This window comes from Gastrolobium bilobum, unplaced genomic scaffold (assembly GCF_033153095.1).
Source record: "Gastrolobium bilobum isolate Gb01-03AN ecotype WA unplaced genomic scaffold, APGP_CSIRO_Gbil_v1 utg94232, whole genome shotgun sequence".
Taxonomy (NCBI): domain Eukaryota; kingdom Viridiplantae; phylum Streptophyta; class Magnoliopsida; order Fabales; family Fabaceae; genus Gastrolobium; species Gastrolobium bilobum.
The window spans coordinates 71,566-91,936 of record NW_026898556.1 but is presented as its reverse complement, the minus strand read 5'-3'; the positions used below and the strand labels follow the sequence as shown (position 1 = coordinate 91,936).

The following is a 20,371-nucleotide window of genomic DNA, read 5'->3' as shown; positions in this document are numbered from 1 at the left end:
CTCAATTGATAGGGACTCATGTTTTGATATGTGCCCGCTAAAACTCTTTGTTTCTTGTATATCTAAAAGAGATTGAGTTTTGCATATAAAATTGTGTTATTTTAGTCAAAAAAATATTGTATTATAATGAGAGAAACAAAAATTATGGTGAGAGAAAATAAGAGATTTTTTCTAATTTAAATATTAAATAAATAATAATAATTTTAAGAGCAAAGCCTCTTTTGGGTTCTAATAAAAAATATGATCCCCACTTTAATCCCTTACAAAAATAAAATTAGTCCTGATGTCCCTTAAAATTCAAAGTGGACTCATTTCGTTGAAATTATGGTCCCTCAGAAATTCAAAACAGACACACATTAGTCCATCAAAAGATTTAAAATGAGTCCACTTTGAATTTCTTTGAGACCTCAGGACTTTTTTTGTTTGTAAGGGACTAAATTAGGGATTGTATTTTTTGTTAGGAATCCAAACAAAACTTTACTCTAATTTTAACTAAAATAACTGTTCTCTTTTTTTTTTTTTTTGGTAAACAAAATAAATGTTCTTTACCAGAACAAACATTTTTTCCTATCTAAAATAAAATAGTAACCACCTAGTATTAGGTTTCAAAATCTCCATGATCGTGATGAAACTAAATGTATGTCATATATTAATAAAGGGAAAAATATTTATCCCTTTAAATGACACAACTTATATCCTTTCACTCTCACAAAGAAGTGGGACCCACACCTTTATTTTTTTGTCAACTCTCTCTCCTCCTTTATCTATCTCTTTCTTTCTCTTAAAATGATACAACTTTACATTCTTTAAAATGACACACACTTTACCCATTAATAAAAGGGTTTTATGAATGTTATATTGCAGGAAGTTTTTTTGTGTCATGTCACTATAATAAAAGGGATAGGTTATTCTACCTATCACTTTTCTGCCTACCTTTGCCTACCACCCTTCAACATATTGGGATTTTGATCTAACGATGTTGAAGAGTGATAAGCAAAGGTAGACAAAAAAATGATAGGTAGAATAACATATCTCATAATAAAAAAGATATCGGTCTATCCACACACAAAAAACAAGATGTGGGTCCCATTAAAAAAAAAAAAGACAAGGCCATTATTTTTATTAAAGTGACATGATACAAAAAAAACTTCCTACAACATAACATCCATAAAACCCTTAATAAAAACTTTCAAACAACTTCAGTCTTATGCAAGTAAATTCATCTTTAACATTTCTCAAAAATTTTTTTTTTTTTGGTACATTGCTAGGAGGTATCCCCATTCAACCTTCTCCGGGCACCATGCCCTCGGGGTACGGCCCGTTTGGGCTAGCCCCTCATTGTAACAGTGGGTGCACTAAGCTTCGCAACCGGAGAAAGGACGAGACTAATCCCCCAACCGGAGATTTTTTGGCTTATCCTCTGGCCCCTAAAGATTTTCCAAGAAACTGCTTGAGGCAGGGTTTGATCCCTGCACCAAGCAATCCCTTGGGAGCTCAGCTGCCAACTGAGCTACCCTTGGGGGTTCATTTCTCAAATTTTAATTGCATATAGGTTATGCAAAAATAATTTACTATAAAATGGGAAAAAGTTATTAAACAATACGTGAAAAAAATAGAAAAAGACAATGTTATTAAATTGTAAGTGTGTGTGAGAGAAAGTAAAATAAAATAAAAATTGCCTTTACAGCCCCTACGACTAATTCTATGAGTAATTGTAAGATGTAATATTCAAGTTTTTTTATAAAAAAAAATAATGATGATGAGCAATGGCGGAGCCGGGTTCCAATTTGAGCCCGGGCCAAAAATATATATGTGTATTTTTTTTTTAAATTTTAGTTAGTTCATATCATAATATTTTCAAGTTATAATAAATGCAGAACACCTGAGCAAGCAGCACTAAGAAGAGTTATAATTTTATTAAATATTTTTTAATTTAACTAAAAATAATTTATTTATTTTTATACAAGTGAAAATTAGACACATAATCTAATATAACTTACCCAAGTCTTTTCTCAAAAATATTTTAAGTTTTGCATAGGGTCAAATTACAAATTGTAGCCCGGAGCAAATTACAATTTTAATTCGGGCCAAATTATAATTAATTATATAATTATATATAATAAATATAATTTGTTAAAATTTAGCCCAGACGAAAGCCACATCCACAGTGTATGTTGCTCCGCCACTGATGATGAGCACTGAAAGCGCAGGAAGCAGCGCTAATAACATTATAGCGGTGTGCAAATATAAATAAATAAATAAATATATATATATATATATATATATATATATATATATATATATATAGGGTTAGGATCATTTTACACCAGTATAAGTTACACTCTTAATCTTGTCCTTTGATCCCACTTATATCTAAGGGCTCTAATTTTTTAGTAATGTAAGCCATTGGATACAAGTGGATCAATGGTCAAGATTGAGTGTAAGACTTCTAACTCTTACACCAGAGTAAGAATATCTTATCTCATATATATATATATATATATATATATATATATATATATATATATATATATATATATATATATATACACATCACCTTGATGCTATTAATGCTACTCCTGCGCTTAGCATTAATAGCACCATAGTGCTATGTAAATATATAGTAGCAATATATATAACATATAGAAATAAAAATTGGGTTATATTTCTCTCATTTCACATGAGAGAAGTTAAATTCCTACACACACAAAATCGAAATAGGTCCCATTTCTATTTTTCTCTTTCCTCTTATTTTGTGGGTCCCATCTATAATATTGTCACTGCTACATGAGATAATTCTCTCATGTAGCATAAGAAAATGATTCCCCATAAAAAATATATAATAACTATGGGTTCAAGTTTTCTCATGTTGTAGGATAGTAGGAGAGAAAAAAAGTAGAGAGAAGTTAAATGTGAGTTCCATCTTTTATATTAAAAAATAAAAATAAAATTAATTGGCACGGAAAACGAATTTGTGTAGGAAAAGATGTTACTCTCATGTAACATGAGAGTATTATTTCCCAATAACTATAAGTCATATGCACATTCTGGAAAGCAACGTGGAAGCATGAAACAAAGGTTGTTAAGATTTTTTTTTCTACAAGCAATGATTACATCCTTTAAGGATTAGTTAGATTCTAAATAAACTTAATTAGTTTTGTTAAGATTTAAGTATATGTAATGATGAGTCAAGTTAGTCAATGTGTGTATTTATATATGCATATGCATACTCTGCTGCTTGAACGAAAAAAAGAAGAAGAAAAGAAACAAAGGTAGAGAATTAGAAAGAAAATAAAGAACCTACATACCAAAAAAAAAGAAAGAAAATAAAGAACCTGCATACCAAAAATAATAATAATAATAAAGAACCTGAGAAAAGAAAGGGAAGGAAAAGAGAAAAGAGAAAAGAGAGGAAACAGAGAAGAGAAAAGCAAAGCAAGAGAAGAAAGAAAAAAGAAAGTAATATTGAGAGAAAAAATTTCTCTCATTTTTTTTTTCATTGTTTTTTTTAAAAGATTTTTAATGGTACTGTTACACTATCAGATTCTTTTCTTAAAATTCTTTTTCTACGTCATTTTATTCCTACCTTTAGTTTTATTATTATTTAGTTCTAAAATCTTTTTTTAAGTTAATTATTGACTGGTGAATTATTTAGTACAAAATAAGTATTAAGAGAATGCATAAATTTTAACTGTATGATATTGTTGTGAATTGACCCACAAAAGTTTGGAATTAGATGGTTATAGGGTAAAGGACGTCTTATCATGACTTGAGCTCCGCCATACAAAATTTTTCACTTGCAGAGTGACCCACAAATTGGGCATTTAATTAGCTTCAGTTAAATATTATATAATTTATTATTTTTGATATTATTTCATTTTTATGAATTTATTTGAGAGAATTATATCTTCCGTTATTGCGGCTAGAATGGTTATAGTTAGAAAATCTCAATATTACTCAATTTTTTCTCATGTGTGTTCTGTTTCTATGCTATCCTTTCTAGAGAATCACCATGCCTAGCTTATGCTTAACGGGTGAAGGATGGGGTGTTACTGTTTACTTCTATGATGATCACATAGAGAGTTCTATGTTATAGTAGGAAATTAAAGAGTTGCCGCAATATTTTATGCTAATAGTGTAGAAACCTACACATATAGATTAGACTAGATGAGACTTGTATATTGTAAAAATTTATGACATTATGTAATTAGGTTGTATTATATGTAATAAACTGATGTAACATAGTTAGGGTGTAAGACCTTATGTAAAATAGTTTGAATGTAAGATCTTATGTAAAATAGTTTGAATGTAAAATATATGTATCTGACCTGGCACTATGTATAAAGTATCTTAGAAAGTTTGTATGATCTATTGATATTCATATTTTCTCTATTTTATTATTCTTACAGTTAAAATATAGTTTAAGAAAAAATGTAATATTCTCTATACTAGTAGCTATAGAGGATGTTACATTTTATGAGATTGACACGAGTTGTCGAACTCGCGCAAATTAATAAAATCAGGTTTATAAAAATTTGTAGTAAAGTGAAAACCTGAGTCGTCTCTCAAGGAAATCGCAAGGATTAAAATCGCTGAATAAAAATAGAAAATAAAATGGGGGATTTTTGTTTGATTTAAATTAAAAATAAAACGAGATGTAAAAATAAATTTTCTTTAATTAAAAACTAACCAACCCAGGATTAGGATTCTATGGACATCCGTCATTGGATAATTGATAATCAAATTCGTGATTGACCCTAAATAATTTGGAATGCCTGCAATTATTTAGGCAACCCCTCTCTAGGCAATCGCCTAGCGTTTGGTCGAATGTGACACATCAATTTATGCAATCACAAAATATCAGCCTGATTGACCTGAGGTCATTGGGTTAATCAACCTAATCACTAAATCTAGTGATTAATCTCTGCCCAAGAACACGATCACATATCTCAGATTGAAGATCCACAATCGCGCGATGTCAACCTGAGTTGGGAAAAGAAATAAATTTGATTCATGAAAAGCACAGATCCTTTGGATCAAAACATAGAATCCTTAATCCTTGGGTTGATTAAGGAAAGCTTAGCCTAGCATGGCTAAGGTAAACATAATTAAAAATTAAGAAGAAGAAGAAGAAGAAATCGATTGATCCTTCAGAGAAAAAGCCGTCAAACATACGAACTCTAAAACGAAGAATGCCAACAAGTTTCATAAATGAACCCTTTTAACCCACATCACAACCGGGTTAGGGTTCAACTAATTTTGGCCCACAATAATAAAATAAACAAAATCAGAACTAAAACAATGGCTTTGGGCCTTAAACACATTGAGTTCTAATTTAATTTCCAAGTCCAAATGTCAAAATAAATTTCCAGCAAAACACGTCCATCTTGGGCTCAGGTTTCAACCATCTTCCTGTCTGAATTGGGCTTCAGTCTTTTAAATAGAGATTGTAGCCATTTTTGTTAGCTGCAAAACGCAATAAGAACAGAGTCAATCAGACATCTGTAGAGTGAGATATGACCAAAATACAAAAGTAGTATAAATCTTGAAAATTCTCTATACTACGGTGTTCCTGTCTTGCACCCTTCACCAGTTTATTGTGATAATTGTTCTGCAATCCACTTAGCCCACAATCCATCCTTTCATGAAAGAAGCAAGCATATAGAGCTTGACTGTCATATCACTAGGGAAAAGGTGGGGTGAATGTAAGAACCCACACCGTTAATTAAGGAATTTAATTAATAAAGTATGAGAAAATAGGAAATGATTCCATAATTGACCATAATAATTATTATGAGGCTTTAATAATTATAGTAAGTGAGCTATAATGCTGAAAGTCGTTTTTCGAAAGAAAAGTGCAGATACCGGTTCTGCTAGTCGGTATAAATGTGTATCGAAAAAGTATCCCGGAAAATTATAATAAGTGCATGATAATTACTAGAATGTTATGTAGGACTTGTAAAACGAGTTTCAAGTCCAAATAATGAGAACTGGTGCTAGAAACCGGTACTGGCTTGGAAAAGCGCGTACCAGAAAGGTACTCAGAAAATTATAAGAAAAATATGATAATTCTTGGAAAAATGTGTAGTTTCAGATTCCAAAGTTTGGGATTAAAATGCTAAGCGTAGAAATTAAAGTTAATACTGTGTGTTTAAGTGCGTTTGGGCAATAAATACTCTCTTTAAGGGCACTTAACCCTAGAAAACAGAATTTTGAGCGTGAGAGTGGCTGACCAGAACCTTGAAACACTGTTCCATAGGCTTCTCTTCTCCTTTCTTGAGGCTTGAAGCCATTTTCTTCACACTTTCTTCTTGGAGACACCTTGAGTGAGTGGGAAACACTATGGTGAGTGTGTTGGGAACATCATTCTGAGTTTTTACCTCTGTTGGAGGGTCCTTGTTTGCTGACTTTGGGGATTGAGAGTGTTGAGCCTTTGTGGTGACATTTTGGAGCTAAAAGGAGCTTCCTTGTGGTATAAAAGAACCACCTTTGTGCACTATTTTCATGTTCAGTGAGAGACGGAACCTTGGAGTTGTTGTGTGAGCTCCAAGAGCACCCTTTTTCTGAGTTTGAGCTTTGGTAAGCTTCATCACCTTTGATCTTGAGTCTTTGAGCTTAAAAATGGAACCTTGATGCATGTAAAGGTTAAAAGATGATAACTTAATGTTGGGGTTGGTCAAACACACCTAGAAATGCATGTTTAAGTGTTTAAAATCGGTAAAACCCAACCTTGGAAGGATATCTTCACGAAATGCAGTTTCTGCATTCTGTCGTGAAATATCCGGATATGGGATTTGGACATCCGGATATTAGATATCCAGATATGGGATTCTGGATATCCGGATATTGCATATTCGGATATGTCTAGTGAGATATCCGGATATTGCATATCCGGATATGGTCCCGAGGAATATCCGGATATTCTGGGATTTCGTAGAACAGTAGCTGTGCTGTGTGTACAGTAGGCTATTGGGGGTTTGTGGACCCTAGATTGAGGAAGTTGAACTTCTATAATTATTGAACTAAGTCAGAATCGTTGTAATTAAGGGCTTATGGCTTGGTATGGAGCCTTAAGACGTAAAATGTAAGGAAAGGCATTGTCTTTAAGTTATATACTTGTGTTGCATTATTATTGATATAGTAATGGTCCATAACAGATTGTGAATCTGCTGTGTTTGGACTTTGAGCTGTGGACTCTTGGCTTTGGGAGTTAGCTTGCAAGGTAAGCTTTCGTGTCCTCGGTTTAGCCATGTTGTGGTTGCACCATGTCCCATGGGGGTATGGTTATATGCATGCTGTGTTACATGCTTTGGATATTTGAAATGCTGTTGAGCTTTATGTGTAATGGCTTTTAATATGCATGTGGTTTTCCATCTTGACGGTAAGCCTGAGTATGTGGCGTCATACAAGACGGTGATCCGGGGTGGATGCAAGTAGCGTCTTGCACTATTTATGGGTATTAGACGTATATAAATCCTGCATTTCTCTGGCCAGTAGAATAGAATTGACACACAAGACATGATTATCTGCTGCATTGCACTATTTTAGAACTGATGATGATATCTGCTTTTAAACTTATATTGCACATGTAAGTGAGCTTGGGGTAGAAGATCCTTGAGGACCCCTTGCCTTATTGAGATTTCTTGTTTAGAGATCTCACCCCACGTTTGGGGAATGCTTATTTCAGGTTCCGGTAGTTTGGTGACTGATGTCTCTGACGGCAGGAGGCCAGAGCTTAGTTGATGATATTATGCTGTTTGCTGCCATGACTGGATATGGATGCTGTTTATGTTTTCCGCTATTTATGTTTATGTTGTTGTTGAGACTGATATTGGGCGTGTTGCCTTATTTGAGTGAGCATGGGGATTGTCCATGACACTTTATGTTAGTGCTTTTGATTTGGGGTTGTATAAACTGTTAGATGGTCCGGTCTACGTCGTTGTAGTTCCGTGACTAGAGCAACACTTTTATTATCTATGAGTATGAGGTATTTCAGTTAGCTGTTTTATTGCAATTACATACAGACGATGTTTTATTAATTGATTAATAAGCAAGTTGGTAATGATAATGACATCATAATTGAAAAGAAAAAGATATTCCACATTTTTAATTAAGCGCTGCTTAATACGATAGTATGATAACATTACCGGATATATACGGGGTGTTACAGTTTCCGGTCTCATTCGCTTGCTGCCAATCTCTACTACTCAGCAGCTCGCAGACTCTTTCACTAAGACTCTGCATCCCAGTGCATTTCATGGTTTTCAGTCCAAGTTGGGTCTCCATTATATATGCCTTCCAACTTGAGGGAGGGGGGTGATAGATATCAACACTAACTACTTCTGTTATAAGTCTGTTATAGGTTAGTTTTTAACTTTATGTTATAACCACGTGGCTTCTTTTGTATCAGCTTTTGATTCCTAAACTATAAATAGGAACTACCTTGTAAATTATGGGAATGCTTGTTACACTTGTACATTCCTCCTAATCAATGAATTTTCTATTCGCTTTGTATTCTAAGAGTTTGAATGTAAAATATATGTATCTGACCTGGCACAATGTATAAAGTAACTTAGAAAGTTTGTATGATCTATCGATATTCATATTTTCTCCATTTTATTATTCTTACAGTAAAAATATAATTTAAGAAATAATATGATAATATCTATACTAGTAGCTATAGAGGATGTTATAGTACTAATGTAGCCTTTCCACAAGAGTGACTTCCTTAAGATTCAATGGTCTAAAGTGCTTATCATTCATTGCGAGTTAATTAATTGATAATATATAATCCCTAAAAGTATTTGATACAATTTGAATAAAATATGAAAATGGGTCAAATTGGGTCATAATCTACATAAGTTCATATAGCATATTAGGTCACAACCCAACTTGAAATAACACAAACCTTATATTATGCTCTGGCACCTCAAGGCAAGTTCTTTGAATTCACTTTCATTCTAGCACACAATGTCAATAAGAAAGCAACAAAAATTAAAATATTACAATTTAAATAAAAAATTATGAAATTATAACAATTTGAAATCTATTTATGAATGTATAGCAATCAATTGCATTGCACCTAAATTTGGGCCTGACTCACCTCAGGATGTCACTTGGCAAAAAAATTTCAACATGACCGATTGCGCCCAAATCCAGGCACGATAAGGGTGCAATCTTGCCCAAATTTGGGCATCACTCACCTAAAGATGACACGTGGCACAAAATTTTGGAACGTCGTGTTTTTTTGGCTCGGGGTCCGAATCGAGTTATTTTTATTCCACATAATTTTTTGAGATCTACGCGCAGGAAATTCACATAAACAATCACACAACTTATTAAATAAATTACACAAACTATCCTTAATCTACAAATCCTACACATAATGTAGAGATCCCGACATTGCATAAAATTTTGGGATACATATACCTACTTCCTGATAAGTTGAATAAGTTTTACAAAATTTCTCTTGTCCATTGAAATAATGAGTCATGATTATTTGTTAGCGTTGGATAATGAAAAATAAGAATAGAAATTAAATAACATCATTCACAAAGAAAAAATATGCCAAACGGTCACAAGGAAGTATTTTTTTGAAAAAAAAAATTACCATGAATTCGCCAACACGTAGATCTTTTAAAAGTTATGTGAAATGAAAAAATCACTTAATTTGTATACCCGAGCCAAAAGTTATGGCATTCCTAAGTGTTAGGAATGTGACTTTCATACTCAAGGGGGGGGGGGGGTGAATTGAGTATTATAAAATTTTCGCAAAAGCCCCCTTCTAGTTTCTAAATAATTGTTTAAAGCAAACTTTGATATATGGAAAGCTAATCAATACATTCAGACAATCCATAGCATATAATACATCACAATTATAGAGCTTATGCTAGCACATACAAGATATCAAAGAAGCAATTAAAGTGCTAGAAATAAAGAGTTTAGAGTTTAGAGAATTGTTAACACAATATATCCTGGTTCGGTCACCACCACTTATGACCTACGTCCAGGCTGAAGCCGCTCGGTCAACTCTTTCACTAATGGTCAAGCTTCACTGGTGCTTAGAAAACCTTTATAATCTTCCAATACTTCGGGTTCTTGGATACCTTTCAATCTCCAAGTTTATGGGTACTTGGTCACCTTACAATTCACTCCAAATTTACTTAGGCATTCCCAATGACTCAAAAACATTTGAGCATTATCTCAACACACATTAAGCATACTTTGAGAGCTTCTACACTATCACTTGCATATTCTTTCATATCTTTCAAAGATCAAATATATTTGAGCTCATATCTTGAAAATCCATATACCCATAGTGCATATATAGTGTTTCCAAAAACTAGCCGTTTATAGCAGTTTGAAAACTAGTCGTTTATAGCCGTTGGGAAACTAGCCGTTTATAGCCGTTGGAAAACTAGCCGTTGGGATCTCATTTAAAAAATTAACCGTTGGGATCTCATTTGAAAAATTAGCCATTTTATAGCTGTTGGGATCTGTCGCAGTGGTAATTGATTCCCAACTTGACAGCAAAAACACTGTTTCATATTTTGGCTATAATTTGAGTTATACTTATCGAATTGATGTTATCTTGGTCTTGTTGGAAAGATAAAAGATAAGTCTACAACTTTTATGAAGAACACAAGATCCAAATCTATCATCTTAGATACGAAAAAGTGTATGGAAGACAGCAGCGAAATTAAGCAATAAATTTTAAGTTCAGATGTGTTTTAGCTTGCTTCCAACTACTTTTTGTGAAAGATCTTGACTTGATAAATATGTTTTGAAGTTATAAAATATGTCAAGGATCTTTTCTATGGATTTGAAAAACATGTTTGCAAAACATCTTGATTATGCAATTTGAAAAACATGTTTACTTTGAGAAAAACTTTGAGCTCATGTAATGCAATCTATCATATACCCTCACATATACTCTAAGTCCTAAAGATATATTCCAAAAATGATTTTAGACTTAGCTTTATGTATTGTGTCTTGGATCTTTTCTTGAACTTGATGCTTTGACTTGTTGGATATGACAATGCTTGACACTTTGTTGGTTTTGATCATTTTTCACCATGGTTATGATATTGTGCTTCTCTTAGATGTTGTACATGGTTAGTTGTCTTTGATCTTGTTATTGCTCTTCTAATTATTCCTTGTTGCTCTTGATCCAATGATCTTGCCACTTCGATATGACATCACTCTTCTTGTGTGGCTACATCATACATCTTCAATATCCACATATGGTTGATGTTTTTTTTTGCTCTTGATCAAATGATCTTGCCTTTTTGTTGTTGCCACTTTGTTATCATCAAAATATACATTGTATCTACACTAAGTTTTACGATAATGCAAAATTTTGTGCCACGTGTCATCTTGATGTGAGTTACGCCTAAATTTGGCCGCAATTGCACCCCTATCGCGCTCAAATTTAGGCGCGACCAATTGGGCGCATCTAGTTGCTACACATTTGTAAATAAGTTTCAAGTTGCTACAATTTCATAATTTTTTATTTAAATTATAATATTTAATGTTTTTTGCTTTTAGGCATGTAAATGGGCTAGGTCGGATCAGACTTTAACTTAAATAGGCCAAACCTATGTAAAATATTTTAAGTCTGACATAGTCTGTTAGCCTAGTGTAGGCCAAATTATAAGTTTAGCCTAGCCTATATTTAAAAATAAAAAGGAATAGTCTAGGTCTATTAGTATGTTTAAACCTATTAGACATTCAACAATTAAAACAATAATTAAAATAATATTATTTTATTTTTTAAAATTATTTGAATAATAATTATATTCATTTATTTAAAATAAAAATATAATATAGACTAGCTTATGTAGACTTATAGGCCAAGTCTTATTAAAAAAAGTTTATAGCCTATTTTTTAAATAGATTTTTTTTAATATTTGAGCCTGTTTTATTTTACTAAATATAAGAGACTAAACTTAACTTGAAGTAGATGAGGCCATATACCCCTAATAACCCATCTGACCCATTTATCCTCTACTTCCAAGTTTGTTATAACACAAACCTTAAATATTAAATAGGGGACACTGGCAAAGTGTCACTGTTGGCAAAAAAAAAACACCAAAATGACACGCCGATAGTAAATTTTGCCAAAATGTCACGTGGCATATTTCGCTACACTGTGTAGCGAAATACGTGTGCAAATATTTCGCTAAACGGTGTAGCGAAATATGCCACGTCAGAACCAAAAATGCCACGTGTCAGACAGGGAGAATTTCGCTACACAGTGTAGCGAAATTCTCCCTGTCTGACATGTGGCATTTTTGGTTCTGTGCATTCTGACGCGGCATATTTCGCTACACCGTGTAGCGAATTATTTGCACACATATTTCGCTACACAGTGTAGCGAAATATGCCACGTGGCATTTTGGCAAAATTTACTGTTGGCGTGGCATTTTGGTGTTTTTTTTTTCAACAATGGCACTTTGGCCACTGTTCCTATTAAATAGTAAGTCCAAAACTTTAAAATGGCGATTACAAAGTAACTATTTCCACCACCAATTTTATTTTTGCTTTGGTGGTGTCCTGTCTTAGTGACAGAGATGTCCAGCCTAATGAAATGGTATGCTAATTTTGGATTTAGTGCCCTCTCCAAGGTATCTATGAAAGAGATACTCTTAAGTCAAGCAGATCACTGTGCACAACGAACTAATAACGGCGTTAGTCAATTGGGTGTGTGTGGGCACAGTGACAACATAACAGTAAGAGAGAGAGAGCGTACTGTACCTTTAGGATTTACCTTGTATTTATAGAGATTACCTGTGGGTAGTATGATATAGGCCTTTTGTGCCTCTAATAAGGGCCAAAGCATGCTTGCTATGCTGTCGTATTAAGATTAGTATCCTTAATGGATACTATCCGTAATTATAATTGATTCAGATCTTGAATTGCCCCTTATTAAACCTGTCATTCAACGTACCCATTTTAGGAGTCCATAACATGTGGTAACATAACTCTTCTAAGTTCTAACTACAATTTAGGATTTTTGTTTTTAGTTACTGGAGAAGACAAAAATACGCTTACAACAATGAAGATTAAAAGATTACCATTAATTAACTAATAAAGACAAATTAATTCTCTTTGGGATATATTTTGTAATGAATAACCTTAGTAAAGATTGCCGGTTCAAACCTTGTTCATGACGGGGATAAACCTAGTATCCTAAAATGGGCACATTTCAAACAAAATGAAATTCAAAATTTGTCCTGGTAACCAAATTTGGAACCATTCTAACCATCCTTCATTCCAACTTGACGAAGCTGAAGTTTAAAAATTTGTATCTTTATTATATTAGAATATTTCTGTAAGAATTTAATACACTTCACCTCTAGCTATTCACTAAATTTCCATCAAAATAATTTATCATTTCCTTCGGTTGCAACTATTTCCTAGTTCAAAATGGTGTTGGTATTATATATAAATATTAATTATATTAAATAATATAATAACGACATATTTTTGACATTAAGGTTATATTTAAGCTAAGTCACTATGATTCTTTGTAAGTTTCATATTTTTTTTCTCTGATACAATATTGAAAATTGAACACATGCATAATCTAATACAAATTTCTCGAACCTCTTCATCACTAGATCAATCCTCATAGCTTTAAGTTTAATACTTTTGGTCAGGTTTTAATATTATTTTTGTAATAAGTGTGTATTTTGGGATAAAAATAATTTTTTTAAATATGCTTATGAAGAAATTCTAGGCAAATGATGACATCTATTTCTCCAACCAGTAAAATATTTATTGAATTGTTCCTTTGTCCAGTTTGGCACGAGCTTTACAAAATGAAGAGTAAAGATTTTTCTTTAATATATAAGGATTAGTTAACGTATATCCTTAAGATATAACTAAAAAACCAAAAACAAAATATTATTTCATGAAATATATAAGTATCTAAAAACTTCAGAAGAATTTAATATTTTTAAAAATAATTGATACAAAGTAATAGACGTTACTTTTATGGGAAAAATATTTCTGCAGTTAATCTGCATTTATTCCCAAAACGACGTCGTTTTGGTATTGAAATCTTAAAAAATTATAAATATAAAGACTATTATAACCCTGAAATAAATTAAAATTACAAAAATACCATAATTTCCGTCCTAAAACGACATCGTATTGGGCTTACTGCAGATAATTTATCTGCAGTAACTGCAGAAAAAACGAACCCTACTTTTATTCATAAGGTGTACCCTAATGACATGTGTTAACGAAACCATTCAATGAAAAATGAAAAAAAATTCAGCATGCAGTTTGGAATAAGGTGGGCCAGGCCAGAAAATTGTAAGCCCAAGCCCAAGTTATAATGATCTTCAATGTGAAAAAACGATGTCGTTTAAGTCTTCACCTTCGTCGTAGCAAAGAAAACACTCGATTCTCGTTATACCACACCTAAACCCCCAACAGCAAAGACGAAAAATGCAGCACAGATAATGAAGCCACAGAAACTTCGTTCTTTGGCACTCTCACGTGCGCTCTCACGTGCCCTATGCTCCGCCACCGCCACTACCACCTCAGCATCGCCGCAATGTGGAACGGCGTTCCCTCTGAAGACGGTGACCACCGCCAACTTCGAACCCTCCCTGGCGGAGCTCCGGCACCATGTCCGATCCTCGGACTTCGTAGCCATCGACCTTGAGATGACCGGCGTCACCAGCGCCCCCTGGCGCGAGTCCTTCGAGTTCGACCGCTCCGACGTCCGCTACCTCAAGGTCAGGGACTCCGCCGACAAGTTCGCCGTCGTCCAATTCGGAGTCTGCCCCTTCCGATGGGATCCTTCCAACCACTCCTTCATTGCTTATCCGTATGTCGTTTCTTTCTCTCAGTTTCCATAACTTATGATATCTGTTGTGTCATGTGTGATTGATTCTTGTGTGTTCCTCAATTTTTGGGGGAAAGTGAACTTAGATTGCATGGTAAATTGGTAATTAGATAGATAGTCTAGTTTCAGGAGTTTTTGTTTTTAACTGGAGTGAATGTTATTAGTGTTGGGTTAAATTTAATTTTTATGAAAAATTGAATGGTGTCCTTGGAAGCAATTTTAATACTGGATGGCGTTCTGAAACTGTTCAAGTAAATGTGGAAATGTTTGCCGTTGAAATGGGAGTGATTAGTGACAGCATTGAAATTTTTGTGCCGGTTTGATAATGCCACATGGTTTTTAGTTATCATGTTAGGTCTTTATAATATGTTATTTTATTGAGATTAATAAAATGGAAAACATATCTTGGATTCGTTCACGAGCTGGTTAGAATGGATTTTGTAAGTTTATTAGTATAATATTTCAACTTAGTTATAGAAAAAAGCCTCTCTTTTTTTTTTTTTTTTGTTATTAATAATTTAATATTACTTGTTATTTTTTGTAATTGATATGGAATTATGAGCATCCAAATTCAGTTTACCAGGACTTTTCTTTTCCTTTTTTTACTTTGATTTTTCTTCTTCTTTCTGCTTCAGAATTCCTTAACAATTTGGTTCTAATTAGTAATTACTATTGCTACTGGAAATGGTTTCTTTTTACCCTTCTACTTTTCCTTTATTTTCTTTAATCGTGCAATGAATGATCTGCTGCTGTTCTGATTTATGAAATTGCCCTTTTACAGGCACAATTTCTATGTTTTTCCTCGTCAGGAGCTTGCGGGTTTGGGTCCATGTCATGAATTTCTCTGCCAGACTACTTCAATGGATTTCTTGGCTAAATATCAGTTTGATTTTAATGCTTGCATACATGAAGGTTTCTTACTTTTCCTTATTTCCTGCCATTTCCTTTGGTATTAAGCCGATTAGCTAATTAGTTAAAGATAGGAGTTTATGCGCCAATATCTGCCATAAAAGTTCCTAGTCATAGTAACTGAGATTGGCTTACATGCTTTATTTCTATACATGGAAAAACGAAGATGTCGATGCTTCACTTATGGGTCTATTACTTAGATGCTTAGGTGATTTGATGGATAAGGGGTAATATACAAAGAGCTCTACATACGTAACTTTCAAGGATATACTCAAACCAGAAGGGCTCTATATACATGACTTTTAGGATTATAGGAAATTAGAAAATTATTTGGACATTAACGGCTCGCTTGGTGGATAGAATAGGATAAGGATGAATTGGATAAGAGGGCTGGATAAGAATATGAAAGGATAAGGTCTTGATAAGCTCATATCTTATTCCGTGTCTGATGTGAACTAGATAAGCAATCTAATATGATGGTGGTGGTCATGATGGTTGCAACGACGGTGGTGCTGGCTGGTGATGTTAGTTGGCCAATGGCGATGGGGGTGACTGGTGGTTGGTGGCAGCGATGGTGTTAGCTGGTGGCCTTGGTTGTGGCAGCGATGGTAGGATTGACTCTAATGTTCTTAGGGAAGCTTAAGGAGGCTTCAGGCTATTTTTGAAAGAAGAGTTTCCTATCCTGTCCTATAAAATCCTAACCCAAGGCCCCCCTTAGGATAATTTATTAGGTTGCGGACGAGATAAAGTGACCCAACAAAGGTTAAGCTTATCATATCCTATTGGCTCACCAATCAATGGATAACAAGAAGATAGGATAGTTTATCCTATCTCCACTATCCTGTCCATCAAACGGGTCTTTGATCTTTAACCAATAACCATAGTTTGAATTATGTCTATCACTGACTCATAGGATAGGCATTTGGTTGTATGTATAATTACATCATGAATTCTTTGATTTCTGTAATTTGAGAATTTTCACCCTTGGATAATGTCAGGAATATCTTATTTATCCAGAGAACAAGAAAGGGAAGCAATAAGGAGGTTGAATTCTACGTATGATAGTGAGTGGTCAGACATTTGTAAATTAAAAGATGTTAGGGAAATACCATTGGTCAGCATGGCAGACATTTTGTTCACTGAACGAATGAAAAACAAGTTTCGTGAGTGGCGTGATGGGTTATTACAGGAGCAAAATCAAGATGACCAAATTCAAGGAATTTCAAAAGACTCGAAACAACAATTTCAAGTGATTTTCTTTAAGATGCATCCAGCTCTTAGGCTTAATGGATTCACCTCTCATCAGCTTAAATTGATTCAGTTGGTAATGTTGTTATATCTTGTCCCCTCAGTTGATACGTTCACATTTTGTTTCTTGTATTGCTATTTTTATTGTGTCATCTATAAATGCCCTTTGGTTAAATACTTGTAGTGTTGTACATATATTAAGTTTGTGCAGTGGCTGACTTTCGCTGATTACAAGTTCAAAAAAATTCAGGTCATCAGAAAGCACTTCAAAGATCTTTCATATGTTAGCGTGAACAGTGAAGCATCTGGTTCACAAGAAATAGTTGTATATACAGACTCAAAGGATGAACTTAACTTACTTCTGGTAATAAACCTTGTTATTATGTTTCCTATGAAATTGTGATGTGTGTTCTATATTGCCAATGGTTTTTGGAATATAATTGCTCCTCCTGCTCTTTTGAAATGATGATGGAGGGGTTAACCCACTGAATCTTTTGATTACCACTAAAAATGAAAATTTGAATGGACCTTATGTTGTCCTTTATTTCTAGTTTAGAATCTTTAGATGGCTAAGCATTTTCTGGAAACAGAGCTTAAACCTAAGCATCTTAGGTATGAACCAAGCACAATGGTGCTGAAAATGAGAAAGCTAAAATCAAGTGGTGAACTGAGTTTTATTTACAGCAGCTTATAAAATTCTTAAAAAAATGTTCTTTAATCTCTTGCAGAAGGAGGTGAAAGAGGAAAATTACAGGGCAGCAGAGTTAAAGATCCAATCTGCAGTGGGATTTCGCCATGTTATTGATCTCCTTTCATCAGAACAAAAGTTGATAGTTGGTCACAATTGTTTTCTGGGTATTAATGTCATTCTGAATCCTTAACAAGCTATTAAATTTTATAAGACATTCTGATGATATATATATCATTCCACGATGCAGATATTGCTCATGTCTACAGCAAATTTATAGGTCCTCTTCCAGGGACTCCTGAAGAGTTTGTCACCTCCGTTAACAAGTGCTTTCCACACATTGTTGACACCAAAATACTCTTGAACACTAATTATACCCTCCAAGAAAGGATGAAAAGGTCGAGAAAATCACTGGCCTCTGCATTTGCTTTGTTTTGTCCACAAATTGCTGCAGGCTCCAGAAGCACTGATCTAGATTCGCTCTCACATGTGAAAGTGGACGTTGAAGTTGGTGATTTGAGGTTTGTCTCTACAATCTTCTATAAATCCTGATCTGGTAATATGTTATTTAAGTTTACCAGTCTAGTGATTATAGAAGATGGTGTTATCTTATCTGCATAATTCAAGGCTTTTATTTTAATGCATATTAAAGGGGATGCCAAATCAGTGACTCACGAGTTTATGACAGCAGAATTTATGTTTCAACTATTTGTTTGCATGTGATCGAAGTTATACATTCTTCCAACAGTTTTCATACATGACACAGTTCTCTCCTTTTCTTTTCTTCCTTTTTCTTTTTTTTCTGATATCAATCCCAGTAATGCAAAGTTTATAGATATACCAGTATACACATCTTCCCGCCTCTTTTATTTGAATAAGATGTACAATGGTGGGTAACATTTTTTGTTTCTTGTGTGGCTTTTTGTTGTCTACATATCAACATATAGATTGCAGTGATTTCTTCAGAATTTTCTAAAAAGAAATAGTGTCTTCAATTTCGTATGTTGTTCAAGCTGTCTTTTTAGATGTATCTTTTGTAACAACATAAGATGTATATTTGCAGGTCATCCAGCTGGAACCCTGGAGGCAAGCATGAGGCAGGATATGATGCTTTCATGACCGGAAGCATCTTTGCCCAGTTATGTAGTGATTTAGGAGTTGATTTTAAACTCCATGAATCTTCAAAACAGTTAGCCCTCAATGAGAAACTACAGAAGTACATTAATCATCTATATCTTAGTTGGATGCATGGGGACATTATTGATCTAAATACTGGTGATAAGGTTGCAGATTCTTCACCGAGCTATAGCCTCAAGAGGCGGTACCCTAAAATTTTGTTTGAGAACATTGTTATTATTTGGGGATTTCCTTCTAAGCTGAAGGCAAGCGAAGTAAGACAGTGTATATCTAAAGTTTTTGGTCCAACTTCTGTAGTTACTGTCTACCACTTGGATGCAACTGCAGTGTTCGTTCAGTTTAGCAAGACTGAACTAGTTTCCGAGTTTCTTTTATTGAAGGACACCTTAGAGAGAAGTGATGGTCCAATCTTGGTTTTGCATCCGCTGGCAAAACTTTTGGAAGGTGGAAATACATGTGCTGCTAATTATGATACTTATAAAAAAATATGTTGTTCGCCCTTATCAGAATGTCTATTTGCTGATCAGGCAAAGGCAGTTGGAATAAGATGGAAGACTAAATTGATAGAATACAAGGTAACATTGGGGAGCGAAGAACACGAAAATCCCAGTGTAGAAGGTAATGTAATTTCAGCAATGAAGTTCGTAGAAAAGACCAAGCCAAACACAATTGATCGGTTAAGAAATGTTCCACCTCGTGGGAAAATGTCATGTTTTGAGATTGAAGATTCTTATTGTACTGCAGAAGCCAACTTGTGATTATTGACTAATGATTTTGTATACTGTTAGCATGAACACACAATATCATATTAAGTTAAATTTTTTACAAAGCAACCTATATTTTGGGGTGGTGTTGTATGAATTTAGAAACTGTAGCAACCAGAGATGCATAGGGATATTATGATGAAAATGACACCACTTATAAATTTTCGGGCGGGATAGCAATTTTTAAATTTTCTACATATGTAAAAATCTACACATTACCCCATTAAATTTATCTCTCTGTTGTGTAACATAAACAAATTTCTTTAAAAATATTTTCTATCATTGTGTCATTATTTTATAGTCATCTTTCAATTCGGTTAACATTTGGCGTATTATCCTTGGTTATGTCATAAATTTGACTCCAACCAATACTACGGTTACTCATAGACTCTTCACTTAAAACGATAGAGAATTTGGGAAGTAACAGGTTCGAAACTAGTTGAGTCATTTATTGCCATTAATCAAAGGTCGGTTTGTTTGTTAATGGTGATTTTCTATTGATAGGTTATTGATTGTAACATATTCTAAGTTTATAATAGAACAATATACCTTAAGCCTTTATCGGAAGAAAAAATAAAAGTTTATTGTAACCCATAATAGTTTCCTTAAGTGAGAATTAATATTTAATACCTTGTTCATATTTGAGAAAGTAAAAAAAGTAACTGAGTTTCCCATCTCTCCTTCCATCTAAGAAAACGACATGTGAAGCTAATAGAAAGTGCATTACAGATAGATTGACAAGGGCTTCATTCCAAATTAAATGCA

The 20,371-nt window shown here is 33.8% G+C and overlaps 1 protein-coding gene across 2 annotated transcripts; it reads left to right on the top strand.

Moving 5' to 3' along the window:
* Positions 1–14,457: 14,457 nt before the first annotated feature.
* LOC133317371 (poly(A)-specific ribonuclease PARN) lies at positions 14,458–19,824 on the top strand. 2 transcript variants are annotated; one of them, XM_061519227.1, is made up of 7 exons: positions 14,458–14,842; positions 15,642–15,772; positions 16,768–17,093; positions 17,268–17,381; positions 17,746–17,872; positions 17,956–18,226; positions 18,769–19,824. In XM_061519227.1, exons 1-7 carry the CDS (start codon positions 14,472–14,474, stop codon positions 19,598–19,600), a joined length of 2,172 nt encoding a protein of 723 aa, XP_061375211.1. In that variant the 5' UTR covers positions 14,458–14,471; the 3' UTR covers positions 19,601–19,824. The 2 variants fall into 2 exon arrangements, with proteins under 2 accessions (XP_061375211.1, XP_061375212.1); XM_061519228.1 differs by lacking the exon at positions 14,458–14,842 and having other exon boundaries at positions 15,708–15,772; positions 16,787–17,093.
* Positions 19,825–20,371: the final 547 nt, after the last annotated feature.